At 36.1% G+C, this 27,508-nt stretch overlaps 4 protein-coding genes and 2 long non-coding RNA genes across 8 annotated transcripts; 4 read left to right on the forward strand and 2 right to left on the reverse strand.

The window, feature by feature from the left end:
* The first annotated feature begins 705 nt into the window (after nt 1–705).
* On the forward strand, nt 706–1,848 carry LOC140799858 (probable CCR4-associated factor 1 homolog 7). The gene has a single exon (XM_073154366.1). It carries the CDS (start codon nt 893–895, stop codon nt 1,718–1,720), a length of 828 nt encoding a protein of 275 aa, XP_073010467.1. The 5' UTR covers nt 706–892; the 3' UTR covers nt 1,721–1,848.
* A 3,617-nt stretch (nt 1,849–5,465) lies between these two features.
* Nucleotides 5,466–5,711, forward strand: LOC140799861 (uncharacterized). Its single transcript, XR_012111085.1, has 2 exons — nt 5,466–5,521; nt 5,621–5,711. It is a non-coding gene; the product is annotated as an uncharacterized lncRNA (long non-coding RNA).
* A 281-nt stretch (nt 5,712–5,992) lies between these two features.
* On the forward strand, nt 5,993–6,432 carry LOC140799860 (uncharacterized). Its single transcript, XR_012111084.1, has 2 exons — nt 5,993–6,111; nt 6,243–6,432. It is a non-coding gene; the product is annotated as an uncharacterized lncRNA (long non-coding RNA).
* A 1,940-nt stretch (nt 6,433–8,372) lies between these two features.
* Nucleotides 8,373–13,725, forward strand: LOC140799857 (uncharacterized). Of its 3 annotated transcripts, XM_073154362.1 has the most exons (10): nt 8,492–8,935; nt 10,858–10,941; nt 11,088–11,122; nt 11,271–11,379; nt 12,039–12,104; nt 12,249–12,337; nt 12,619–12,733; nt 12,822–12,955; nt 13,029–13,077; nt 13,258–13,725. In XM_073154362.1, the coding sequence occupies exons 1-10, from the start codon at nt 8,714–8,716 to the stop codon at nt 13,333–13,335; spliced, it is 981 nt and encodes a 326-aa protein (XP_073010463.1). In that variant the 5' UTR covers nt 8,492–8,713; the 3' UTR covers nt 13,336–13,725. The 3 variants fall into 3 exon arrangements, with proteins under 3 accessions (XP_073010465.1, XP_073010463.1, XP_073010466.1); XM_073154364.1 differs by lacking the exon at nt 12,039–12,104 and having other exon boundaries at nt 8,373–8,935; XM_073154365.1 differs by lacking the exon at nt 10,858–10,941 and having other exon boundaries at nt 8,525–8,935.
* Nucleotides 13,726–15,392: 1,667 nt separating this feature from the next.
* LOC140799854 (pentatricopeptide repeat-containing protein At5g27460) lies at nt 15,393–18,956 on the reverse strand. The gene is made up of 2 exons (XM_073154358.1): nt 18,591–18,956; nt 15,393–16,875 (listed from the first exon to the last, which is right to left on the reverse strand). The coding sequence occupies exons 1-2, from the start codon at nt 18,933–18,935 to the stop codon at nt 15,622–15,624; spliced, it is 1,599 nt and encodes a 532-aa protein (XP_073010459.1). The 5' UTR covers nt 18,936–18,956; the 3' UTR covers nt 15,393–15,621.
* A 1,060-nt stretch (nt 18,957–20,016) lies between these two features.
* Nucleotides 20,017–26,992, reverse strand: LOC140799851 (ubiquitin-like modifier-activating enzyme atg7). Its single transcript, XM_073154352.1, has 14 exons — nt 26,755–26,992; nt 26,483–26,679; nt 26,220–26,411; nt 26,044–26,098; nt 25,849–25,943; nt 25,442–25,631; nt 25,226–25,331; nt 24,973–25,117; nt 24,742–24,900; nt 24,483–24,671; nt 21,669–21,887; nt 21,438–21,553; nt 21,079–21,235; nt 20,017–20,358 (listed from the first exon to the last, which is right to left on the reverse strand). The coding sequence occupies exons 1-14, from the start codon at nt 26,915–26,917 to the stop codon at nt 20,170–20,172; spliced, it is 2,172 nt and encodes a 723-aa protein (XP_073010453.1). The 5' UTR covers nt 26,918–26,992; the 3' UTR covers nt 20,017–20,169.
* Nucleotides 26,993–27,508: the final 516 nt, after the last annotated feature.

A 27,508-nucleotide genomic window follows, 5' to 3' on the forward strand; every position in this document is an offset into this window, starting at 1 on the left:
AATAAATAAGAGTTCTAAACATAACAAGACAAACTAATAATTTAGCTAAATTAGTCTCCGTATCTTTTTGGGATTTAAGATGATAGCATCATCGATCTTATTCATCCGGTTTCATATTCTTTAGATTTCTGCGCATAACTTAATTTAATTATGACTCTCACGAGATTACATAATAAGATAAATTAACTCGAGGCGTGACTTCGTTCCTTTTCTACGTGCAAAGTCTTAAAATAAAGTAGGCTGGGTTGATATATTCTTGAACTGGTCTTCCTTTCTGACGCATTGGTGCATGATTGATTATATGTTTATACCATCTATCGTTTTCATGAGGTAATATATATATATATATATATATATATATATTGAATAGATTGAAGTCCTCCTCTTTCACACTAATACTATTCACATTTTAAATGGTGGGTGGTTTGTAAATTAACTCTTCACACTTATCCAAACTTAAATCTAATAACTAAAATTTGCTAATATAACTGACAAAGAGTGAAAGAAGGGAGTTAATTTGTAAATATATCAAAATTAGGAGTTTATTTACAATAAAAAACTAAAATAAGGGGTAATTTGAATAAAATCCCCACCGCATAGAACCACGTGGACCTCGTGCATCGGGCGTAACCGATACCAGCGGATCATTGGAACCGCCAGGATCTTTTTCCCCTCTCCTATCTCTTATTCTCTTTCCTTTCCTCCATCTCTCGCGAGACTTCTCTGTAGGTGGGAGGACGAACTCCCCCCCGAGCTCCACCCCGCGTTCATCTTCCCCTCTCCAAACCCTAGTTTCCCTCCTATTCGAACTCAGGCCGCTTTGCTTTTCCGAGGTTTTCCCCCGTCGTCTCGACTCCAGATCCTTTAGGGTTTCCCAGATCTTGATGTTGCGATGTCGTCGATCCTTCCCAAGAACGAGACCGTGGAGATCCGCGAGGTGTGGAGCGAGAACCTCGAGTCGGAGTTCGCCCTGATCCGAGAGATCGTCGACGACTTCCCTTTCGTCGCCATGGACACCGAGTTCCCTGGGATCGTCTGCCGCCCACTTGGAAACTTTAAGACTAGCTCCGACTTCAACTACGCCACCCTCAAGGCTAACGTAGACATGCTCAAGCTCATCCAGCTCGGATTGACCTTCTCCGACGACGGCGGCAACCTCCCGACCTGCGGCACCGACCGTGGCTGCGTGTGGCAGTTCAACTTCCGGGAGTTTGATGTTCACCGCGACGTTTACGCATCGGATTCCATCGATCTCCTCCGTCAGAGTGGTATCGATTTGAAGAAGAACACCGAGAAGGGAATCGATTTCTTGCGCTTCGCAGAGCTTTTGATGTCGTCCGGCATCGTGCTCAATGATTCGGTTCACTGGGTTACTTTCCACAGTGGGTACGATTTCGGGTATCTCCTCAAGTTGCTCACTTGCCAGAATCTTCCTGATTCCCAAGCCGGATTCTTTAACCTGATAAGGATTTATTTTCCGACGGTTTATGACATCAAGCATTTGATGAAGTTCTGCAACAGCCTCCATGGAGGACTGAACAAATTGGCCGAGTTGCTTGACGTCGAGCGAGTTGGGATGTGCCACCAGGCTGGTTCGGATAGTTTGCTCACATCGTGCGCCTTCAGGAAGTTGAAGGAGTCGTTCTTTAATGGATCCACTGAGAAGTATGCTGGTGTTTTGTATGGTTTGGGTGTGGAAAATGGACCAAATTCTCATTGAGAAAAAAAACAAATTTTAATAAGATACGATTAAAAAAATAGTTTGTTTGGTGAGTATATTTGGTGAAAGTTTTCTTCTTTATTTAGTTACCTTGGAGGTGAAAGTTACCCTTCTTCTTGGTTCGCTTATCTTGATATTACTTGTTGCTCTTATAGATGCTAATTTTTCTGATCGGAACTATAGATTTCACCCATTCTCATTTCTTGGTAATGGACTCGATGAGAATTATTTCTAGCTGTTAGAACAATTCCCTTCTATTGTAACTTGTAAATATATACCAGCTTGTAGCTTCAAGTAAACAATATTTTTCTTCACCTCAATATATTTTGTGTTTACCGCTGAACATTTTTTACAAGGAGATTTTCCCTTTCTAGAACATTTGTAGTGCAAGGTGAGTTCTGATTTTATTTCTGTTAATATTATTAATATGTATATGCACCTCAACATTAGTATATTCTAAGTGATTGTGCAGAGTAACTTATAGTTTGTTATATTTTCTTGTTTGTGGTTTTGTTATTTCTTCTTTAAGTGATTGTACAGAGGAACATTGTTCTGTCATTAAGTGAGAATTGAGTACTACATTTTCTTTTATTTTTTGCTTATTTGTGACTCCGTGTAGTTATTATTTTGTGTTGTACCAAAATTATGAGTTTTTACTGAATATTAGCTTCTAACTCTGTATGCTTCATTGTTTTACCATAGTACAACATCTAGATTCTAAGTGATCGTGCAGAGGAACCTATAGTTTGTTATATTTTCTTGTTCGTGGTTTGTTATTTCTTCCCTAAGTGATTGTACAGAGGAACATTGTTCTGTCATTAAGTTAGAATTGAGTACTACATTTTCTTTTACTTTTTGCTTTTATGTGGACTGTGTAGTTACAGTTTATGTTGTACCAAAATTGTGAATTTTTACTGAGTATTAGCTTCTAACCCTGTATGCTTCAATGTTCTACCATAGTATAACATCTTGTGGCATGCTTAGTAGATTCTAAGTGATTGTGTAGAGGAACCTATAGTTTGTTATATTTTCTTGTTCGTGGTTTCTTATTTTTTCCCTAAGTGATTGTACAGAGGAATGTTGTTCTGTCATTAAGTGAGAATTGAGTACTACATTTTTATTTACGTTTTGCTTATTTGTGACTCTGTAGTTATAGTTCGTGTTGTACCAAAATTGTGTGTTTTTACTTAATATTAGCTTCTAACTCTGTATGCTTCAATGTTTTACCATAGTACAACATCTTGTGGCATGTTTAGTAGATTCTAAGTGATTGTGCAGAGGAACCTATAGTTTGTTATATTTTCTTGTTTGTGGTTTGTTATTTCTTCCCCAAGTGATTGTACAGAGGAACATTGTTCTGTCATAAAGTGAGAGTTGAGTACTACATTTTCTTTTACTTTTTGCTTATTTGTGTACCAAAATTGTGAGTTTTTACTGAATATTAGCTTCTAACTCTCTATGCTTCAATGTTCTACCATAGTTCAACATCTTGTGACATGTTTAGCAAATTGCTAAGAATAGAGAATTTAGTGTCCATTTGACACATTTCTATGGTGTAAACTTATTTCCATTATTTATATATTCTTCAGAACTTATCAACTTTTTCATTAGACATTTTCAAAAATTTCGTGCATTAATTGTCTCTAGAGGTCTTGGGCAATCTTTTTTATTCATTATTATCAATGGAGTAGTTATTGTAACTTTCTGTAGGGGTTCCTTATGAGATTGTAAGAAGATGACTTTCTCACTAAAGGTCTATTTGGTTGTCCTGAATCACATGAATCAGTTAATTTATGTATTTTTGACACGTAGTGATCCGCTCACATGTATTGTGATCCACTGAGTGGACAAATCATTTGCTGAACTTTGATGCACCGAGTGATCCGAACACAAGGTGGTGTTAATAAACCATGGGTGGATTACTTAATTATATCTACTGCACTGCAATGTGGTCCCACGATGTCTGATTCCACCAACCAATTGTTAACTTGGACCTTAGAGTGCACACAATTCATATCCCCTCAACATTGTTTCAGTAGATAATAGAGCAACCGCAACCATAAAAAATTGTTGTAAAAATGGGATTTATGCATAGAATGGGGATAAAGGTGGTAATTTCTTTCCAACTATGTTCTCCTCCTTGCAATAACTAGCTCTTTTTTTTTTCACTTAATAATTACAGCCTTTTGGGAAGTGAGTTGGAACTTGCAACCGTACTTCTTTCGAGGGTGGACATGTTCTTAATGTTAACTTCAATGAAATTAGCTATTGTGATTTTGATCAGGTGTCTTCAGAAATTGTGGACAATGGAACTGCACATTCGAAGCTCAATGTTTAGGAGAAATGCTGATAATAAACTAGGTGTGGATGATTCTCTCGTGAAGCATATGAAGTCTTTCTGAAGTTGATTGTGGTTCAATTAGGTTTAGTGGTTATGCTTGTTTAGGTTAAGATGTTTCTAAGAAGAGATGGTGATGTGCTGTGGAACTTCTTGTTTACCTTCTCTCTTATGGATGGTAACATGATATTGTTGGGAATAATAGAAAATACAAGAGCTTTGCATTGTATTTAAATCCTTTAAATGGTTTTTATTTATGGAGGAATGATAATCTAATACTGAGGCAATTGTTCTGGTTGCTTATGGATGTTCTCAATCACTTTTGTTTAGGAGGCCTGATCCAATGTAGACCATTTTACATATGTAATTGCTGTATGTTATTAGCATTTAAGATTTCTGTCTGTGAATGGTAGGGTGATGTTGCTCATAGATTTCCATGCCTTAGCAAAGTGCTTGAGTTCAAAGCTTATTTTTCACACCTGTTATTTGGTGGAATACTGATAAGTAGGAGATATAATACCTATAGTGGTTGCTCACCGTAGAAGGAGGTTTTAGAACAATTTTTACTGCTAGTGAAATATTTTATGGTTCCGCTTTACTAAAGGAGTCCCAGCGCATGAAGTTCCTGCTATGTGGTGTTTGGGGAGGGAGGGTGTAAGCAGTCTTTCTTAAGCGATTGTTTCCAAAGACTACAACCCATTATCTTTTTGATGCAAGATGCGAAGATGCCCTTAGTCTTTGCTTCATTTGGTTCCATCTATTACTTCTTTATATTCTTTCCTGTGTTTCTTGGTTTTACTTCAATTTTAGCCAGGTTATCTACTGGTCTTGAGCATTTATTTCTAGTTTATATTATTAACTATCTATTTGTATTTGTTTATAATTATTGAGAGTGACTTTACAGCTTATGATGAAACATATAGCTGCGTTTGCTATTTGCTTGTATTCTTCCTTGGTTTACCTTTTTTTTTTTATCAACTTTACCAGATATCTCATGTTTTGTATTATTCTCATAAAGAGCTGCTGTTCCAGTTTTGGTTGATGTTCTTAGTGTGCAAAGTCTGCATTTCTTATTTCTTTCTAGTTTCTGTTTCCTGGTGAACATTCAATGGCTGTCACTATTGTTGGGCAGATCAAGTGGAGAGAGTTCAAGGAAGCTTTGCATATTAGAGGGACATACGTCCAAAAGAAACTTCCTGTTGTAGACTTGTTCCTGACATAACATTCAGCATCATATATGATATATCTAAGATATACAAATTAAGTGGGACTCGGTGTTTATATTGAGGAATAGGAAGCAAAAAAGAATACCTGAAACTTGTTAATTCATATAGGGAGGACTTATTGTTCAAGATTTTGATTCAACACTTCCTTCTTTTTCCTGTCAAGTGAAATTTGGGCTTCAGTAGTAGTTCATGTTACATCTACCTTGTTTTGACAGGATAGTGGAGCTCTATCATCAGGTACCTTTTATTTTGTTTTTGTACTTTGCATATGGAGTACTTATGCAACTTAAAGTGACAATCATTAGGTTATTTTGTGAATTTCTGAGTGTCTTTTAGGACTAAGCAGTGTCAAGAATGGCAGTTTTGGCATCCATCTTGGCAGGGTGGCTCATGGACCTCCCTGCATAGTCCATGCTCAGCCTAGAAAGGTAAGTGATTGCTCAAGTGGTGGTTGTGATCTTATTTTCTAGTGTTTTGTGAAAGTGATTAGTGTCCTTTACTTCTTTATCAGCTTCTTGATTGTTTAGCATGCGTAGGTGCAATGATGTTACCCAATGTCATCTGTCTTTATATAATATAGTTATTGTACACACGGTCTAATATAATATATTGCATGTTGTTTCTATGAAAGGTAGAAAAAAAAACATAGATGGAGGGCTTGAATCTAACACTGTATCATCCGTGAGTTGTGCATCACTTCTTACGTTGGTGCAAAGGAAGGATTGAAACCAAGAGTAGAAGCTACCGAAAAGCTCATATTTTGAGTACCACCTTTCGAGCTTTTTTTATAACAATGTTGGTACTCTTGGCTCAACATATGGAGTTAGGTATGCCCTATTTGCATTTTGATTCTATCACATTTATCTCATACAAACCAAAATTTCTCGTTTTCCAGGTACCAGACTGCTTGGTGTACTTTAAATTCTTCTGTGCTAATATCATTTGTTTTCATCACCAGGGTGTGAAAGGATAGCCTTTTCAACTTTCAAGAGTTGCTTTCTATCAATTGGAAAAAAGACAATCAGGTTAGCCTATTGGGCCCTGCCAATAATGTGATATAACACTACCAACTAACACACGTAAATTATATTATGACCATGCAACATTGTGGCAATGGTTGATGAGCTGCAGAAAAGACAGTTCTTTTCTATTATATTAGTATTCAAGAGACTTTCTTTTCCTCTAAGAAGGAAATTCAGAATTAAGGTAAGGAATAATAAAAGTACCAGGAATTCAGGAAAGTGACATTTCAACTTTGGTAGACCATTACTAACTCTTTAAAACTATAGAGGACTTTTAACTTGTGAATAGTTTAGAGGGTCTGGATGTTAGTTTTTATTTTATTTTTTTCTCAGAAAGTGTGAGCGATAATATGCCATAGTTTAGAAGGTGTTAGTGTTAAATTAAACCTAAGTTTTCAACTGGTTGATTTGTTTTGGCAGCCAACAGATAGCTGCCAAGTACTTTGGAAACAGGAAATTCCTGCAGCCCGGGCTGCAGATAATTTGCTCCCATAAAATAAAAACATCACATAGCTGTCAAGTGTACAATTTGATTTCTTCTTCTGTGATGGAAAATTGAGTGATAGATAAAGATGTTAAAGGAGCAGAATTTATGACGCAGATAGAGAAATGAGCGTTGTTTGCTTCTTATTTGTTCTTTTTTTTGAGATATAATAGAAACTTATGGTGAACCAATTAAACCATAAATTGTCACAGAAAAGCGTCAAACATCTAACTTCTGAGACGTCAGTAAGGTAGATGTTAGAGAGAATTTATAATAAACTCTCTGGATTTCATAGTTTGATCCATATCTTTTGTGTTTGTTGCCTAAGAAACCCTCTCTCTTTTTATTAGTATGCAGACTTATCATAATATCAAAGCTGTTTGCAGCTGATGACTTTAATATTTTACAAATCTACTTATCTGAACCCATGCATGCATTAATTCAGACCCATCCCTAAATAGAGATCGCCCCATATTCTAAGTGAGGATAGCTAGACTGGGACTCTTGCTCCAATCGAGTCTACTTTGCTTGCATACCAATGATCTCAGGGCTTTAGCTTCTATTAGTCGAACCAGATATGACTACCATGACTCGTCCATATGTTCATCAAAGCCGCCAAATTGGTCTCGAATTGTAGAACGAGCGTCTCTGGTACAACTTATTAGGAGATAGAGAAGTCCTAATCCAAGTGAGAAAGGAGATTTGAGATAAATTTTAGAATCCAACTCAACCCAAAAGTTTAAACTGGAATAAGAATATGTTTACTATGGTATTAGCCACTTTATATTGGTATAACAAGTGAAAGAATAGACTCTGTGATATAAAATTAGACTTATTCTGGTATAAGTCACTTTATATTGGTAGAATAAGTAAACAATTATTTAGGTCTATATTTAAAAAAAAATAAAAAATAGATTATTTAGGCTTATATTAGTATAATAATGCTTATTTCTTTCTCATATTTTCTTCAATCTAATATTTTTATATTTATCAATTACTATTTTACTCTTAAAAAGATATCACTCGAATAAACTATGCTTTCAACCACTCACTCTCTCTTCCTCTTCTCCTAATCCATTTATTATAAATAGTATTATAATCATTTGCCAAACTATCGTTTTAACCTAAAACCATACGTTACATTAAATATAATTATGGCACACTGTACTAATATATATCTAAATATTAGAATAATTTACACCGGTATAAACTCTCTAATCTAGTACAATTAATTATAATAATTACACTAGTATTAATTTTTTTCTTGAATGAATAAGACGAGCTATTAGATGAAAGCCTAAGAATCTAAATGAAAATTTTCAATTTTTTTCTTCTCTTTTTTAAGTATAAATTAAACTCTCGTATATGATATTAAAAAAAAATGTACCGAGGCACAAAATGTAGTTACTATTTAATCCAAGCCTAACCGAGTTTATTAAGATAAAAAGGAATTAAAGAAGAGAATATTCCCTAAACGAGGTATGATAATTCGAGGTAACGAATAATTTATCCCGTCATTCTATCACCACCATCAATTTTAGGCGATAGATATTTAGCTGGTTGGTACTTGGCTGTTAGCATTGAAGAAGTTAGATCTCGCACTCCTTATTCGGGAGAGGTAAATTTCTTGATTCACCCATTTCATCGAACACCTAAAGCACGTCAGGAGCACATGAAGCGGGTCCCATGAAAATTGTCTTTAGTGCTCTGTCTGTCTACGTTGCGTTCACGATCTCTCGATCTCTGTGTGTGTGTCTCTCTCCCCCCTCAGTCCTCCCAGTAGTGATCCAAAGAGCGTAATAGTAAAAGGGTTTTCTAATTGCAAAGAAATCGGAAAGGGAATAAAAAAAAGGACGAGGAAAAGAAGAGATCTGAAAAGCAGCAGCAAAGCAAAAGGTGGTGGCGGGTGAGACATTTCGTCAAATGGGTGATGGGTGCAATCCTTACCGCCAGTTTGGCAAGGAGCCGTCATGGAGCTTGACGCTGGTGATTCAGGTCGTACTGTGCCTCGGCCTCTACGCGGCATTCAACATTGGGAAGCCCCAAGAGGCGATTCCGGGAAGAAGAGAATCGATGGACCTCTACTTTCTGAGCGTTAGAGGGGGTTCTCGGCCTCAAGAATTGCAGACCCAACTCTTACATCAGGTAAATGAAGTTGCTTTAGCTTTGCCCCTTTGAGCATTTGGGTGGTTTTAGCCCATGTTCTTGTTTGGGCTTGTGTTAGATTGAGATCGGAAAATCCTGTGTTTAATGGCTAAATTGTATGTTTTATTGCAATTCTCCTTTTCTTTTTAGTTTTCTGCTCATGTTATTTTGGTTGGTTTTTTTTTTTCTTTCTTTCTTTATGAGGATTGTTCACGTTAGTGTCTCAAAATTCTATTTCTGCCAATAATTTGATGTCTTCTTCTATCTGTTTTTCAGATTGGATTACATGGATAATTGATAAATCTTAACTTCTCTTCATGCTAGCAACTTGTCGAAGTTTAAGATAAATCATTATTTGTAACAATGACTACCTTTGTGCCAGGTCTTGACCACAGAGTGTGTTTCAGTTCGTAAGGGGAATTTAAATTGCAAACTTTGTTGTAGATTTTGTAAGATATGTAGATCTTTATGACTTACTTTTTTTTTTTGTTGACAATGCACTACTTTATTCTTCTAGTTCTATTTAACTCAAATTTGGGTTTTATCTTACTTCTTAAAATTATTATTCTTTAGCATCTTAGTTTCTCGGTGTCACACCTAGATATTAGACTTTAGGTGCTTCCTGTCCACCTTTTGCCTATATAATTTTTACAGTCTTCATTAATGGAGTGTAGTAGTTCACATTGCTGTCTCCTCGTATGTTTTCCTTTTACATTTCGGCCAGGCCAATCCCCTCTGTGAAGGCATCAGTTTATCCTGCATCAGAATTAATCTTGTGAAATAGGTTGAGATACCTTGAAGATTCATACTGATGCTCATAGCTGCATGCCATCTTGCCTTCAGATGACTTAATGCTCATTATTGTTGAGACTGCATTTAGCTGAAACAAAAAAAAAAACATGATTTGCTGAATCTTTCTTTGATATATTCTTTGCCATACGATACAGCTCAAGCCAAAATGTTTGGATGATCAGGCTACAAAGTTGAGGAGTTGATCATGCTGTGGTGAAAAAGTCTTCTGGACAAAATTGAGCTTTATTCAAAATTTTCAAGTCCCTAGGCTGAATCTATCCTTATTCATTTATTGCATCACTCATAAAATTAGGTATGATAGTGTGAAGCTTTTAAAGCTTAATTGTAGAGCTGGCGTGAGAATCAGTTGACTAGTAAGGTGTTTTGATGGTTGTTTTTCTTATAGCATGTACCGGTGAATTTGATTTGTGTAAGTTGCTTTGATGGTTAGTTTCTATGTGTGCATCTTTTTTGTCACAAAAAAGAGGCTTGAGTTAGTTGGTAGTGAGGAGAGAATAGGGACCTAGAATAAATTAGTCTAGGATGATTGAGGACTATTCCCTCTCACACTTAATAAACTACTCATATGAGCACATGTGCAGTGTTGCACCTAGTAAGCCTACACATTTTTCAGTGGTTGAGTCTTTATAGTAAGCATACACAATATTTCAGAGTGCCAACCATATCCTGCAGGAATTATTGCCTGTCATCATGTAGTTGTATTAACATGGTTAATGACTTGAATCATCCATTTTTGCTTCTGGTTTAACTTTTGTCCTTGGATTGTGCAACTCTTAACATATTTAATGATTAAGTACATTAATTGTTAAAGGTCTCTCTTGGTTGATGTTCAAAGCTTGCCCATGCTTTATAAAGGCACTGGTTTGATTCTAGGAAGCCGCATTCTTGATATTGGGATTTAAATTGTATACTTAAACACTTATGTTTTCCCATTTGCCAAGAGCTTCACAAAATGTAACACCTATTCTGCTTGGTATTTTAATTGTGATTTAGTTGCTTCGATATTGTACTTTTATTATTGCAAGAGAAGAAAGTATTATGATTTTAGTGCATATACCCTTTTATAGCACTTACGGCCTTATGTTTTACAAAATTCTATGTTAATGAAGATGGGAAAGATTGCAAAGACCTACAAAGCAAAGTTTGTGCTGGTTGTCGGTGAACTTGGGGAGGAGGATCCACTTTGGCATAATGTAATTCTCTTCATGTATTTAAAAATTGGAGATCTCATATCACCACATTTCCACTAGGTTTATGTAATTGTATTGTTTTGATTATTAAACCAAACAACCATCTAGTGTTTGAACAGAATATTAAAGTCTGTTTTGTGCTTTTGCAGGCAACCCTGTATTTCCCATTTTTGAAGATTCCCTGGTGCATTGTCCTTTCCTAAACAAAGTCCTGATTTTCACGCTATTATTATTTTCTGACTTCCTTAGATACAAACTTATCCTCATATTCTTACTGTAGGATAAGAAAATATTTACTTACTGATTGCAACTTATGAATGTCGGAGATGTAGGTATACAACTAAAGCTTCAAATGGACAAATAGTTGGGTTCCTGAAGAAGATTAAGATACCGCATCAGCAAGTCATGGAAATCATTGGTTTGAATACAAGGCCATTGCTGGTAACAGTTACTAGCTGTTGAACTTTTCTTTACCAAAGTGTATCATGTACAAGGCTACTTTCAGATGCAGGCAGCAACAATATCCATCAGCCATTCATGCTAGATGCTTCTCTAAATGAATGTACATAAGATCTTGTAGTATAATAAATTTAGATCCCCCCTCCCTTCTCTTTTACATTTTGCTATCATGGGCATGTATTTAAATTAAAGATAGACTACCTAGTTGCAAAAGGTTATCAGGATTCATGGGGCTATACTTGTCATAAATCTTATTGGATGCGCAACTTTTTCATGACTCTTATAGAAAAATATTCTGTTGATATCTAGCAAAGTTGTTTGACAAATGATGGTGATTTTAGTTGGTTAACTTGAGGATGCTGCATTTAATAAAGATGCCATGGACTTTACAGCATTTAATGGTAGAACAAACTTAAAATTAATCTATTAGATGCTGGCCAGCTCACTAAAACTGTACTATAAAAAATATCTATACAACATCACTGAGTGAGTTCATGAAATTAATGTTTAGCTGCCATTTTCAGTTGAATTGAGCTTCTGGTCTCCTTTTTCCTAATGCTGAAACGTTATGTTCTTGTACAATATGTGATATTATTTGCATTGAAAAATTGCTTAAACATTCATTCGTCACATTATATCAGGAAATTTATTTCCATATCTTGGTGATAATTGACGTCCATAACAATATATCATTGGTAACCTCTGAGGTATATGCATTTATAATAATTTTCTTATAGAACTGAATCAGATGATTTCGCTTCTCTCGTCTTATAGTAACAACTATGTACATGAAGTTTTTTGTAAGGCAATTATAGCTATGTGATTGCTATGATGTTTTATTTGGCTGCAAGGATTTTTTGCACATGGAGCAAAAGAGCAAGTTTTTAAGAGAACAAATAAGTTGGTTGCAGCATACTTTAGCATTGTCCAACAGTAACTGGTACTTGTTACTCTTTAGCATTGTCATTTACTTGATTGCCAACTACATATAGTATGGTACAAATTACCTTTTGATACAATGTTTTTGTATCAGAGTCATCTCTTGTGATGATTCAATCATGAATTTCCTACTTTTCTCTTTGACATATGAGACAGGCTTGCTTAAATTGATTTAAGGTGTTCTATTTAACTTAACATGTCTATCTCTTTCTCTGCCATGTAAAGGTCCTGGTAATTTATTGAAAACAGTACAAATAACCTTCTTTATTTCATTCAAGATAGGCGCGTAGTTGTTGGATTTGATCCATTGATGATCTGTGATGAGGATAAGGTGAACAGAACAGAAAGAATAAAATTTTACGAGCCTCTTCGACATATTTTTTTAAAATATGAAGTTGTAAGTTCGTTCTTTCACATCTTATCTAGTTCTTGTCACCAGCACTACGGCTATTTCATGTTCCTATCTGCACACATATATTTGGCAGAATGCATACCTGAGCACACAGGGCTGTGCTGGCTATTTTTATCATGATGGAGCAACCATGTACATTGGGAACCCTGGTCCTGCAGATGAAACACATGTAGCTCTCTCAGCAAGCAAAAGTCTTAACTTTACTAGGTGAATTTTCAAGTACTGATATTTTAACATCTGTCTAAAATTTAAATGGAAATTGACCTGCTGTCTTTTCCAGTGAATTGCAGAATGGTTTTCTTCTACACAGAGTTAGTCCACTAGAGATTGTGAGTACATAAGCTGAAAAGTTAACTCTCACGTTCTTTGTCCCTTCTATGTACTTTGAGATGTCTGGTTTGTAAATATAGTTACATGTTTTGATGCAAAACATTACTACCCTTAGATACTTTCTGATTAAACCGTTGCAATTTTGGTTTTATATCTGATTTTCTTTCTTTCTATGGCAGGAGTCGTACTTGATCGACTCTGAAGGCAGAGTAGCTCTAAAATCAATTGTTCACAACCACGGCAGAGGAGCCATATGAATTACCATCTTATGGTTCAGTTTTCACGAAGCAGATTGCACATAAATTGCATTCACTAGCCTATGCTTGTGTGTTTCGAGTTCTTGTTATGCCCAATGGTGTTTTCTTTGATGATTATATAGCGAATTCTAAAGGAGACTACGAGACGAGGTTTTATTCAAGTACATGAGCTTTCTTAGGGTTGATTCTTTTTTACACTTGCCCACTTTCCCATCAAGCTGGTAGTAGAAACTAACCAGATTTGCTTAAGTTTCTCTTTACATAATGGTACTTTCCATTGTTTAGTTGTGATTTGGCAACTATCATTTGTCTTTCCAGATGCTCCAGTTGTGAATTTACTTATATGATGGAAAGTAATAAAACAAGCATTAAGTTATGCTTTACTACAAATTTTATGAATCTACTTCATTGACAGAATTATTGCTGCCGAGCCATCTTCTTCCCAAGATACTTGTCTTTTTTAAGTCCTCAACACGAAGAACGTTCTTTAACTTAGGTAGCCTGGGAGTAATCACAAGATACCTACAACTCTAGTAGAGCTACGGTCATCAAAAGTTATTCTAAAATCTTAAACGATATTATATCATCAGATATATGTTTAGAACAATCACGGTCTAAATACCAATACCACATATCCGAATTCAAAATTTTAGGAGCAGTCTGAGCAACTTAGCTTTTTTCCAAGACATAGTAATTTGGTTTAATACAAGAATTGCTGTGCAACGACAGACGTAAAATGGACCTTCACTTACTCTTAGAATGAATATCCACAGAGAATAAGGAACCGCTTTGGAAAGTGGATCCCAACTTGAGAACAAGTGGATTGTGAGAATAGAAAACGATCCAATCCAATTTTTTATCGTCTTCTTCTTCGTCAAAAATGAATCCTGTAAAAAACCCTAAAAAGCTTGGAGGAGGTGGAGACAGGAGGCTGAAAAGGCAGCAGAGGCTAAAGAGGAGGCAGAGGTAGAAGTGGAGTTGGGCACAGCACTGGAATATCTGATGACCTGAAATCATAATGTTAACCACTGAATATAATGCATTTAGTAGTTTGTTTATGTAAATGATATCATATTGTTCCACAGGTTCTCTGCAGAAACTTTTATTGCCATCCATGGATTACAACCATGCCAAGGTGAGAATGTATGTAATCCAAAGATAATAAAATGGATATATTCACAGAATTGAGTTTCCATCGGAAACACAATATTTATCACATGATTTTATTCATGAATATGATAAGGCATTGTACAGTAGATGCAAAGTCGAGAGATCTATTTAATAGTTAATACTTCTGACATGGACCTATGTATACCTTTTAAGCTTCAAGGCTAGAAACTTAAATTATATAGTGAAGCCATTGATGGGGCAGAAACTGTTGCTCAACTCCACCTTAGAACATTCTTTCTTATCATGAGAAAAAAAAAATCATCTATGCTCCAGGGTTAACATTTCCCTAGTTCTCTGCTAACAATTTCGTCCTAAAGAGCAGCATAATTCAAACTGACATGTCACACAGGGATTTTCTTCTTCAGTTATGTCGGAACGACAATAGCTTCGACGCAACAGGAGATCCATCTAAAAGAGCTCAATGGAGTAGGATGATTCTGAGATGAGTGTGCAAATCAAGACCTGATAAGAGATTTTGCCTCATTTAGTTCAATGCTGCCATAAGATGGTCCATGCTATTCTGAAGTTTGGAATATCTGATCACTGAGTTTTTTGTTGCTGTTCTTGTCAAGTACATCAACAGGTTATAGGTTCGTCAACCTGCATTTCCATCGGAACTATTTCAGAAGGATATGACTTGTTTCTGGATTTCATTTGCCCAAGAAAAAGAGTCCATGTAATCAGGCCAAATGTTTCCATAAATGTAATGCCCAATAATATGGGGGAAGAACTAAGAAGGCAGGAAGCAAGCTTTAAGAGAACAGCAGACTCAGGAAGGATGCCTCCAGATGAAGTTTTCTTGAAGAAGTGTGTATTAGTAGTGGACATTGTAGCTGGTTTCACTGCATATTGTCTTGCAATGCTCAAGGGAATTCACATCATAATAATTTATAAACAAAACCAGCTCTTGATTAATAAGTAACAATTAGGATCTGAACCAGGTAGTCGATTAGTTTCACATACAACTTTACTGGACAATTTCTTTTGTAACCAACCTCTTTACAGATTAACCTCTGCAATATTGCAATATATTACAATCATCTTGTGCAGTGTATTTCAAAACTCATAATCATTTCAACTTCACTGAAAAAGCTGTGAACTTCTCACAATTAATAATCAAGCACCAGAAGTATTAACCTTGCTGGCACATAGAATTAGTTCCTTAGTCTCCTCATCTAAGTCTATTTGATCTCTTGCAATCATCTTAAAAATATTTGGAGGCATTATATTGGCATTTATATATGTTCTGAGAAAGCACTTGTACAGTGGCAAACTCATGATCTGCAAACCTTGTAGGACCTTCATGTATTTTCTTGTGCCCTCAATGTTGCCCTGCTCCTCAAAATACTTTGCAATGGCCTCTACAATTGCTGGAGGTGGCCTCCAATGGCAACGCTTCAACATAGAGAAACCTTTCTTCATGGCCTCAACAGCTCTATCCATCCGCTTGGTCTTCACCCATCCTTCCATCAGAATCTCCCACGTCTTGTAATTTGGAAGAGCACCTTTTTCTAAAGTATGGAGGTGCAATTTCTCAGCCTTGTCCATCCATCCCTTCCTGACATAAGCACCAAGAAGAATATTGGAGACCCGCACATCATATTTTCTGCACTCTGATTCCCAAGTTCTGAAGACCCTCTCAGCCTCCCCAAGATCACCAACTTTGACCAAACACAACAGCATACACATATAATTTGCACAAGTAATTCTACCTGGCACCCTTTTACTTGATTCCCAAAGCCTTAGAACCCCCTCCTTGTCATTTAGAGAAGCATAGAGAGTCATGATAAATGAATAACCTAGGCGTTTTGTCACGGAAAGCTTCTTTTCAGCTGTCCTAAGGGCAGCACAAGCTTGATGGCAAAGTCCATATTTTGTGTAGATACCCGCTAAGGTTGAGTATGTGCTCCAACCTACCTCAATATTCTTATCATTCACCATCTCCTTATGCACCATCTCTACTGATGTAGGACCAGAAACCTCACCACAGGCATTCATCCAAAGATTGTAGGAAAGAACATTACAAGGGATTTTACTGCGTTTCATATGTTGAATTACGGAAAGAACCTTTCCATACTGACCTGTGGCCACATATAACTTCATCATTTCATTAAAAGGGTGAGGATCGACAGCCATTCCGTCATTCTGCAGCTTTGCCATCAAGGTTTCGGCCTTCTCCAAGTCCCTTGTCTTAACATAATAATGAAGGAGGGGAAAAGATGCAGATTTCCTTGAAGCGCTGCCAGATAATTTGCCAAAATATTCCTCGGCTTCAGTAATACTGTGAAGCTTCGTGATCAAGTCCAATCTGGTTGCATGATCAGATGATGATAATTGAAAGTTGCGGCAGGACTCCATCCATGTTAAAATCTGCATTATAATGGAATAACTATTTAGCTTCCAAGGACAACCTACATAATCTCAGAAGCAAACTGTGTAGAATATTATGAATGACACTACATTGAGAACAGAGATGCACTTCCAACTTGGGATTATAACAAATCGTGGTCTACAAATTGGAATGGTTAGTGAACAAAACTGAAACATTGAAAAGTGCACCATTTTATCTTGCCATAATATTTACTAGTGCAAACTTGCTCAGTAAAAGTCGGCGGCACTAGGTGAGGATGTGACAAAATTTGAGACACTAATATCCATGAAATTGAGTAGCTTAACTCTTGTACAATTGATAGATATTGACTACCAAAATCCTCCCATGTGAGCCACGGTAACCAAGAAACCGACAAGGTTGAGCATAATTTATTTGGAGAGTTTTTGGAGGTACTAAAAAGTACAAATAATTGTCATAGGAATAATTCTCAGCTACTATAACAAGTTATATAAATAAAGGCCTACCAACAATATCAAACATGAGGTTTACTTTTCGAGAAAAACGTATACCTAAGCTAAGCAATCTTTTGGAAAAGAGTAAAGAGTTTTCACCAAATTAGTCTAATCTTTCCTGGCATCTAGCATTTAAAACTATAATTAATCTATCGAAATTTACAGATCTCAATACTTACTATGATTTAAGGAAACGACCGCCTTCTGCCTACACACCCGCCTTAGATAGAGTATGATTAATCTCTACATCTTGTTCTGTCTAAGACCTTAAGTGTATGGTTCGTTATGTTTTAGCATGTAGATTGATATTGATTATCAATCTCTCATATGTTGCTAAATTTGTGGATTCCAATGGCCTATAATGGTTTTTATTGATTTTATGCATAATTTTAACTTTTTCTTTAGCAATTATTTGTTTTATTTGTTCATATTGAACCGTTTTGGTTGCTAAACGTCCGCCTAGGCACCTGCCCAGCCTCTTCTCTGCCTGTCCACTGCCTATAGTCTTTTAAAAATATTGCTACGTATGGCATTTACTTGCTTCAATACTTTTGAACTTCCTTAGTTAACTGTATTATTGGAAGATGTCAATTCAAACAACAAAGGAGCCAATTTCTTAGAGACACATTGTGTGGCTAAGTCTATGCAGATTCTAACTTAGCAGTGCTTTCAAAATCTGGCACAAATGCAATTCCTTGGTTGTCTTAGTTTCTAAAGGACCCAAATAACTAACTACAAAATTCTTCTCGTACCTCATCACAAGTATGAAAGGACCAAAAGAAAAATCATTCAATCTGCAAAGGGGGCTTATGCAATTTAATTGCATTTAATTTTTTTATTTAATAGATTCTTGTGTACACCATATATGTAAATTGTGTGCACCCCCTTATAATAAAATATGCATCAACCTTAGAAAATATATGCACTCAGTTTTATATGCTAAATTGAAAACCTAAACGTAACTAAATTGCAAAAGCCCGATCTGCAAAGTCAAGAAGTGGCATAGCTCGTAGCATTTTCTATTAAGTTTATCGCTCAATTATCTCATTCTTCTCCTTCATGTCAACAATGCACTCCCAGTAGCAAACACTCCACATAAAAGGCGCACCAAATGAGAAAGGATCCATAAATAACAAATATCACAAAACTAAAATATAAAAAAATGATTCTTTTTTGGTCTTGGCCTCCCAATTAAGATCCAAAATCTTACCCTACAACAAATAATCGAAACAAGAATTCACCTCAAGGGCATGCTTGTATCGTCCAGCTCTCCTCAGCTCCACTATAATCCGACGGAGCTCGAAAATCGTGATCTCCCCATCTCCGCCGACCCATCTCTCCAAGACCTCCGTCGCGCTCCGCCTCGGGAACCGGAGCCGAAGGATGCGGCGCCTCAGGTCGTCGTCTTCCGAGGAGGAGGACGAGGACGAGGACGACGACTCTATATCGAGAGATTCGATCCTAGAGAGGGCGGAGGAGAAGGGTCTTGGGTTTTCGAGGAGGGAAGAAGGGAGGAAGGGGAACAAGGGGTTTCGAGGGCGGCGCCATCGCCGTAGAAGAGCCGCCACGGGAGTGAACTGAACCATATCGATCTCGTTGGAAATTTTCCATTTGGCACCCACGTCATTCTCATAATTTTATAAAAGAAGGTGTTGATCCAGGTGTCCTCGTTAGTTTTTTTTTATTCTCAATTAAACTTAGCAAAATTTGTATATAATACGGTGTAAATTATAATCTACACACTACCATTTTACTATTTATAAATTGAGCCCTATAATTTAATAAATATATCATATTAGATCTATTAGTTAAACTTAATCAAATTTCGGAGTTAAATTAACTATACTAAGATAATTATAAAAATATTCTCAATTAAGTTATACTAAGAATATTTTAGAAATTAAATATCTACCAACATATATTCGCAATATAATAGGGCTCAATTTATAAATAATAATAAGATAGGGTATAATTCGTAATTTCATTAAAAAGCACTCAAAATTATCACTCATTTTCTTTTTGGTATTTTTACATAGTTACCTCTGAGAATTTTTAAAATATTATAATTGTCATTGTATTATATAATATCACCAAAATTATTGTGCTTTTTTAAAAACGTCATCACGTTATTTAAATCTAAAATTATTAAAAATGGTGTAAAAGCTATACATCATTATATTCAATACCATAGTACCACAAAATATATTTTATTTTATGTGAGATAAAAATTATTAATAAATATTTTACAATCGGGTTAAGATATTGATTAATCTTAATAATAATCTATTAGGAATATTTTGTAAAAAATAAACCCTAATGGTAAGAGTTAAAAGATTTTACTGTCAATTGCAGCGACAATTATAATATATCAAAAATTTTGGTGGCAATTACGTAAAAAGTTCCTTTCTTTTTCCACTTTGCAGAATTAATGAATTATTCAAATTACAGTGAGATCATTCTCTTCCCAAGTTTTTTCTATAACATTCCTTATTAGCACATTAAACGAATACTAAATTATTGTTCAACATAATTAATTTACATTGCCACATATGAGTCTTAATTTTGAGCTCTCATGTACAAGCTAATTACTTAGTAGACCAAATTAGGATCACTTCTTAACCTCAAAGAGGGTATCACACAAACACAATTGACACACTTGAAGACAACTTTAGTTAAGAGTTTTATCAATTAAGAAACAATATTTCCCACTCTACAATGGTTAGGGTATTGATTTTATAAATTACATGATGAAAATACAAGTATATTTGAGCCTGTCAGTAGATTTTCTATCTGATCAGACACATCTAATGATCTAAATCATCATTCATTGTCATCAACAGTTTGCTTTCCATCATCAGAATCATCATCTGTCTCATTGTCCCAGTCCAGTATAATAGAACTTGTTGACTTCATTAATTCTGTCAGTCCTGTTAGATCTTCCAGATAAGTTGGATGATTAATAGCTTGCAGAACAAACTCCAGCCCTCTCCTTCTATATTCTGACACCACCTGAGGTGAATAAACCAGCATTAAAAGATTTTGCAGAAAAATAGAAGAAAGAAATTTGACAGTGTCATATGTAAATATATAAAGAATGGCCTATTCCCAGGGGCGAAACCAGGATTTGGGATTATAAGGAGTCAAATTCTTAAGAACTTAAAAGTATTACTGAAACAAAGATTTATAATATTAATCGAACGAAGAATCTTCTTTTATATCTAAATAAAAAAAGATAACAAGAATATAAGTTACTACAATTTAAAAAAATTTGTATGGAAATGTTTTGAACACTAAAGAAGGGAAAGAATTAAAGATACATGGCATGATTTTTAGATCCATGGGGAACCAATTATTGATATCAATAGAAATTCATTTATTTTTCCATGGCAAGAGAGCATTCACATAGAATTTATTTCAAAACGAGGAGAGGCCATAGCCCCTGGGACCATGCAACTCCGCCTATGTCTATCTATCCCATGAATTATATTTTTGCCAGCCTACATTTCTGAGTACACTTTGCTTAATCACCTTCACATTACCGGATAAAAACGTAATTCTTGGAATGCCAACTGAAATTGAAATACTTGTTCACCTTCACTCAAATTTGAGGCATGATTGGCATTCACAAGTTGAGAAAGCTGGGATTATAAGTCCTAATCCGTCAATACTAAAGGAGGGTTATTCTATCTCTAAAAATAACAAACAACAACAATAGGAGAGCTAACTTACAGCATCAGAACAAGCAGTACAGCTTCCTGATGAATGGCCTATGAGTGTCAATAGAGCACACTGGGGAAGAGAACCTCGAATCTGATGAGGCAATATACCAAGTGGTTGCTCACTGCTACTCAAAATGGAGTTGGCAATCTCACCAGGAGCATATATCCTGCAAAAATGCAAATCAACTTGAGAGCACTTCCAAATATATGGAAATATGTGACATGCATGAATTATGTTCTCAGTTCTCATTGCTAGCAGAACATATCATCACTAGCCTACAGAACTGCATCACTTATTGCATACAAATATGTATTTTTATTTTCTGGTAACAAAAACATCTCATTTTCAACAAAAGTATCCAAACTTACCCATCAGGATGATGCAATATTCCCACCAACAGTTCAACTGCAAGCGCAGAAGCAATTGGAGCAAGGCCTGGCCGTGTAACTGTGCATTGCTGGTCCAACGTGCGATTTGAAATTGACTGCAAAATGTAAAAGTAATCAGGTCACATGCAGTGCATCAGCTGCAGCACCGCAATGAAAGATACCAGCAAAACAATATTTCTTTTTCAACAGTAGGCATTTATCAGGAGTTACATCTACAGGAGCAACAACGTCGTTGCAGAAATAACACCCTAACCGTCGACCATCATCCACATCTGTTATAGACAAGTTATCCATCTGAGTAGCAACAACATTCAAGTCTTCATTTCTAGAGCCGAAGTCATCAGTCTTTCTTGCCACTGAGACAAGAGGACCAGCCCCATGACGCATAACAAGATAACTGTCAAATCCCAATGCTGCAGTAATAGCTATCTGCAAGAAGGCCAAGATCTCAAGCACATTAAGAACATAATGAGTTGATGTCCTGAAATTTTCAGGAATAGAAGAAAGTACAGAAAGAAAGAAGGAATGAATGAACGGAAAAAAAAAGCCAGAGAAAAGAGGAGGGAAGTCTTCAGACTCCCTTTCTCATGTTTGCATGGGAATGGGAGCCCCCTCGGCCGACTTTTCTTTAATACTGACATTTTTGTTCTTTTTAACTCTCTTTGTTCTGGAAATTAGTGGGCCCAGAATTCACTACTAATGTGGTCCTACTGATGAGACTATGACAAACCCATCATCCTTTTGCTGCTGATCCAACAACTAGAATCAGATATTTCCCACCATGACGTCCTATTAGTCTGCTTCTTGATGCATTGTGGTTATGATATCCATCCTATCAAATACCTCTCACAAAGAAGTTAAATAAAATTACCTCAATAGGGCCTCATTCCTCTGTGTGTTTAATGCAATTATGCAAGTACGATGATATCAGTTTACCTTCTATCAACATCTATCATATACTTATCTAAAATTCTGACCATGTTGCCAAGTATATCTTGCAATGTACCAAACTATAAGTTGTTTTTGTCATATTCCTGAACCAAAAATAAATATTAGCATTATCTCTAATGATATTTACTTAGTTTCACTCAAAAAAATTGTTTTATTTTCTCTTAGTGAAAGAGGCGATACCAAGAGAATGAGTTGGAATTATTAGCATTATAATTTTCAAGTTTAGCTAGTTCCCTTAGAGCCTAATAATGAAATTAGAACAAGTAGAATTATACATTCTCTTCTTTAAAATCTATATGAGATGAACTCAGTGTATACCACTAGACATAAAGCTATGATTTATTAAAGATTAATGGTCTCCACATTCTATCACCGTTAAAATACGTTTTGTTCTCGAAACAGAGTAATTCCCATTAGGAACAAAATAGAGATCTATTTGAGTTAACAATTAGTATATTTAATATAAAAACGTACTCAAAACTAAGTGAATATCATTTTAGATAATGCTAATATTTATTTTTAGTTTAGGAATATCACAGTTTTTCCTTTGGTTTTATTCCTACTCATATAGCTTCTAATACGCAAATTTGATTAACCTGTTCTACTGATTATATACCAAATCTATAGCTTGCAACAAGCAAATTTGATTAACCTAGAGTTCTACTGATTATATACCAAATCTATAGCTTCCAACAAGCAAATTTGATTAACCTAGTTCTACTGATTATATACCAGCAATCCCTTCCTCTCAAAGTGCCTCTAGCTCCAAGTTACTGACCAATGCCAAATTCACTTAATTAACTGACTACTATACACAAGTGACAAGTATATCTAGAAGATTGCAGAAAACAGATCTGCACATGACTTGCTACATAGGATATTGGTGCTATGTAGGCAAGGGGGTCAGAAATAAGTAAATAACATGACTAATATGGATGACAACCTAGCTGGAGCTTGTATGCTGCAAGCATGCAAGGACCTATTCTCATGATCTCATCTCCACAAAATTTCGTCCATACTTCAGCTGCTTAACTCAACCCTTCTTTTTCCCATTCTTGGGTCTGAACATGAAAAGATATATCTGTAAGCACATAGATTTGGAATTTTTCCACCTCTACTAATCCCTATAATCATTGCCTATATATATTCTCCAATTCACTCCTTATAATACATTTGTGCTTAAAAAACATTTATGGTCCTAAATCTTCTCCTCCCTAGGTTTATCATCTTTCTATAATCATTACCACTCCTTATGTAATATTAAAATTGCCACTGCCCCCATCATATAAATTTAAGTACATACACCACTGCCTTCCTCAAAAAGTGTATGCATTGAAAATGTATAATCATTGTCTTAACTTCAATTTACAGACCTATTATTTCTTCAGAAATGTGTATGATACTATCATTTAAAGTTGATGATATTTTCTCTCTTATCTTCATCCTTTAACACAACTTTTTTGAAAAGTGAATTGAGTCATTGAATTCCCATAATGTATTTGCCACAATTAATCATATGTAACAATAACCATATAAAATATCAATTAAGCATGTCACTGAAAGGAATATTTCAAAAGCAATAGGAGTAAAGAGGAAATAGGCTTACAACTTTTAAACTCATCCAACCCTAGTTGGGAAAGAAATTAGCCAAATTACTTATGGTGGAGTAGCTTTCCAAGCAGTATTAGACAAACTTCAGTCCTAAGTTTACCGACTAAAAAAACTAAATCAAAAAGGCTGGTGCACATTTAAGTGGTTATCAAAATTGAGAAAGCTCTATATGTTACATGAGCAACATCATGATTTATTCACAGGTCATAACAGAGAAAGAACTTTGGCAACTGACAAGATTTTCAAAGCATCTCCATGTTTTCCTGTCATTTCCATGAAAAATCAAGCATCATTATCACAATTTTTGTACTATTGAAAAGCAATGTGTTCTATGTTGATCATTATACCTTACTTTAATACAAACGACCCTCATTTATAATGTTAAGAACATAAGACTATGAAAGAAGAAAAGAAATATTTTAATGTTCCCACATATAATGAAGTGTCATGTACAAGTCTTACCTTGTTTTCATTTGCACAAAGAAGTGTTGGAAGCCATCTGCTTTCCCGTGTGTCTGTCAACAAGAAGATCACATCATGGGATGCAATCAATGCTTGAAGACGCTTGCAGTCTTCAAGCACACTAGGTTCTTCTCTTGCAGATATGGGATGCCCAGGCATCGGTATTGGCATTGCAATACCTTCTGCTTCCTACACATTGGCACAGTTATTTGACGAAAGAGCTTGAACACAAATAGAACTGTGACAAGAATCTACTCACCACAGCTGGTAAAATATGCTTTAGATTCCTCGCTGCAGCCACTGCTTTCAATTCACCACCATTAAGGCAATCCTCGAAAGTATATAGTGATTGTCTGGTAGGATTAGACATAGAAACTCGGCCACTGTCAACTAGTGTAATTTTTCGAACACCCCAGGCCTGAAATTTAACCTCATATCCATCAATAAAGAGAAACGAGGATAAATGTGTAAACTGTATTTTATTACTGACCATAAGAATTCGAGCAACCTCGCATCCAAGTGTTCCGACACCTATGAGTAGACACTTAACACCAGATAAAGTATCTATATTCAGAGATGGCAATGTACGCCATCTCATGAGCTTTAAATTCAGATCCGCAGCAGATGTCGCCAACCTGCATATATGATAAACAGACATCTTGTCTAGTTTCCTTACAACTGTCAACTGTTGTTCAAAACCAAGAGAAATAATAAAGTTTAAAATATTTAATGATGATATATACCTCTCTGGATCCATCGATTCTGCAAGGCTTATAAACCTTGATACCATCTTCCCTCCTTTTAATTCCCATCCAACAGCTTTAGGAACAAACTGTGGATCTCTCCAGGCTATAAGTAAATTAATATTGGGATAAAACACACAGACAAAATCAACTAAAATTGTGCTACATTAGATCATTAAACAGAAATGATCAATTAATCCTCATTTGCAACACTACCTTGTGGTGGTGAAACTAAGGCTTCACCAATAAGGGAAAACTCCATGTCAGCCAAACCATGTTTCTCTCGATAGCACAAAAACTGCACCCTCTCAATCTTCCATCTCAAACTAATGAAAATAAGGAAGTTCCGAAGAGGCCAACCAGGATTATTTGGAAGGTGGCATGGATCATAGAAGCCAAACAGTAGCTGCACCCATACCATGTTAAACAGTGTTCAAATAAGAAAAGGTTTAAATCCAAAACTACTCTCTGAATTCTGACAAAAATAGTACCAAATCAGAAATCAGGGAAAATCCAGCTTTTTACTAAGGTGGAGATGGTTTTCATTAGATTGCATTGAAAAATATGATAAATGACTAAAGACTCTCCATCACTTATACAGCTACTAAAGTGAAGCGAAAAACCTTTCCATCCCTGTCTTTGCAGTCTTCCCAATCCTTCAACGGCCTAACTGTGGAACGCTTATTTGAGCTTATACAAACCAAAAAGAATGGAACATCTGTGGAAGATTCAGATAATTAATATACCAAACCAACATAGAACACTAATTCATTGTAACAAAACTAAATTGGCAAAACGGAGAATTCAAAACTTCAAACCTGCCGTCATGCTTGAATTCCTCCATTCATTACATGCCACTGATAAAGATGCCGCCTATTAGAACAAACACAAATGCACCAATCTCATCACATGTCAGCTTTCCAGATCTCCATGCAAGCTGCTCTTTAGACTAAAACAAGAATGTTGACATACAACACGCAATCCAAACCCGTACCTCCTCCGAGCTGAGTGCCTCAGATGCTGGCCGCAGATTAACTACCGTCGCAGGAGGATCAAGCACCAATGCAGGAAATGCAAACCAGTAATAAAATCCCCACCTTTTCAAATCCGCGTACGATATAAGAAGAAACCTCAAGAGCAACGCCGGATCCTCTTCTACTCTTCCAGAGAAAATGTCCTCCAGAATCTAATGCAGACAGAGCGTTAAATTGCGAACTCAGGACTCGTCAACACATAATTAGACCATAAAGATTCCACCTTTTTCGCTTCCGCCTTCAGCAAAGCCTCTCGATCAAGCGCACGAAAGCTATCCAAAGTATTCGTGTTCAAGAGAGTCCCCGGAACCGGGCACTTGTTCCGATTACCGTGAGGAGCATCGGAATTGGGCGGCAACGATTCCGCGAGAAGCGTCACGCGATTGGAGACTTGGGCGTGCGAGCAAGGCGCGTAGAAACCTAAATATCAACAGGTAAGGATCGATCCAAAGGAACACAAAGCGCAAATTTGAGAGCTAGGGTTTCGATCCGTACCGGTGATGGCAATGGGGGATTGGTCGATGCGGAGGGTGTCGAGCTTAAGAGAGGAGAGACGCCTCCAGAAACCGTCGTCGACGAGGCTTTGGAAAGGAGCGAATTGGAGGATTCGAGCTTGGGACGAGGTCGAGGGAGATGGCGTCGACGAGATCTCCGCCATCGCCGTCTTCCTCTTGCGTGCTTTGGATCAGTTGACAAGAATCCTTTTCTTTTATCAAGAGTTTTATTGTTATAGGAGCGGATTTGTTCCAAGTATGTGAAATATATGTCTTCTCGCCAAGCTAGTTGACAATTGCTAAAACCGTCTTTAAACCGGAAAACGACTTATATAGAAAAAAAAATTATATTAAATATATTTATGTCCAAAATTATTTTACCTCGTGTACTTAAAAAAATATTAAACCAATTTATCTACTAATATACTTACGACTAAAGTAATATTGCTAGATTTTCTGTTTAAATTAACGAGGCTAAAATACTCCGTTACTTTGTTAGGCAAAACAGATTGGGTTTTGATTTAGATTTTGAGTCTAGGCAAATTTATTTTACTTTCCTAAGTTGCATGACATCGAAATCGAAAGATTATTCATAGTTGTTGGTTAGAAAAGGGCTATGGAAGAGTCTCACTAGTGGGAAAGAAAGCAAAAAGAAAGAAAATTAAATACGATAAAAAAAGACTTATATTTAGAAAAAGAAAAAAGTGAGCCCGCCGTTTAATTTTAGAAATTACGAGCACACTGCGCTATAGAAA

This window comes from Typha latifolia, chromosome 13, assembly GCF_019914945.1.
Source record: "Typha latifolia isolate L0001 chromosome 13, TyphaL0001v2, whole genome shotgun sequence".
Classification (NCBI taxonomy): domain Eukaryota; kingdom Viridiplantae; phylum Streptophyta; class Magnoliopsida; order Poales; family Typhaceae; genus Typha; species Typha latifolia.

Bases quoted from the DNA above. Each gene is read 5' to 3' on its own strand.
- LOC140799858 (XM_073154366.1), top strand. From the start codon at position 893: ATGTCGTCGATCCTTCCCAAGAACGAGACCGTGGAGATCCGCGAGGTG.
- LOC140799857 (XM_073154362.1), top strand. From the start codon at position 8,714: ATGGGTGATGGGTGCAATCCTTACCGCCAGTTTGGCAAGGAGCCGTCA. The intron at 11,123-11,270 runs GTGCATTGTCCT...TCGGAGATGTAG, and splicing joins CCATTTTTGAAGATTCCCTG to GTATACAACTAAAGCTTCAA. The intron at 12,956-13,028 runs GTGAATTTTCAA...TGTCTTTTCCAG, and splicing joins AAAAGTCTTAACTTTACTAG to TGAATTGCAGAATGGTTTTC.
- LOC140799854 (XM_073154358.1), bottom strand. From the start codon at position 18,935: ATGGTTCAGTTCACTCCCGTGGCGGCTCTTCTACGGCGATGGCGCCGC. The intron at 16,876-18,590 runs GTGAATTCTTGT...ATTATAATGCAG, and splicing joins GATACAAGCATGCCCTTGAG to ATTTTAACATGGATGGAGTC.
- LOC140799851 (XM_073154352.1), bottom strand. From the start codon at position 26,917: ATGGCGGAGATCTCGTCGACGCCATCTCCCTCGACCTCGTCCCAAGCT. The intron at 25,118-25,225 runs GTATATATCATC...TCATATATGCAG, and splicing joins GAATCGATGGATCCAGAGAG to GTTGGCGACATCTGCTGCGG. The intron at 21,236-21,437 runs GTAAGTTTGGAT...GCATTTTTGCAG, and splicing joins ATATTGCATCATCCTGATGG to GATATATGCTCCTGGTGAGA.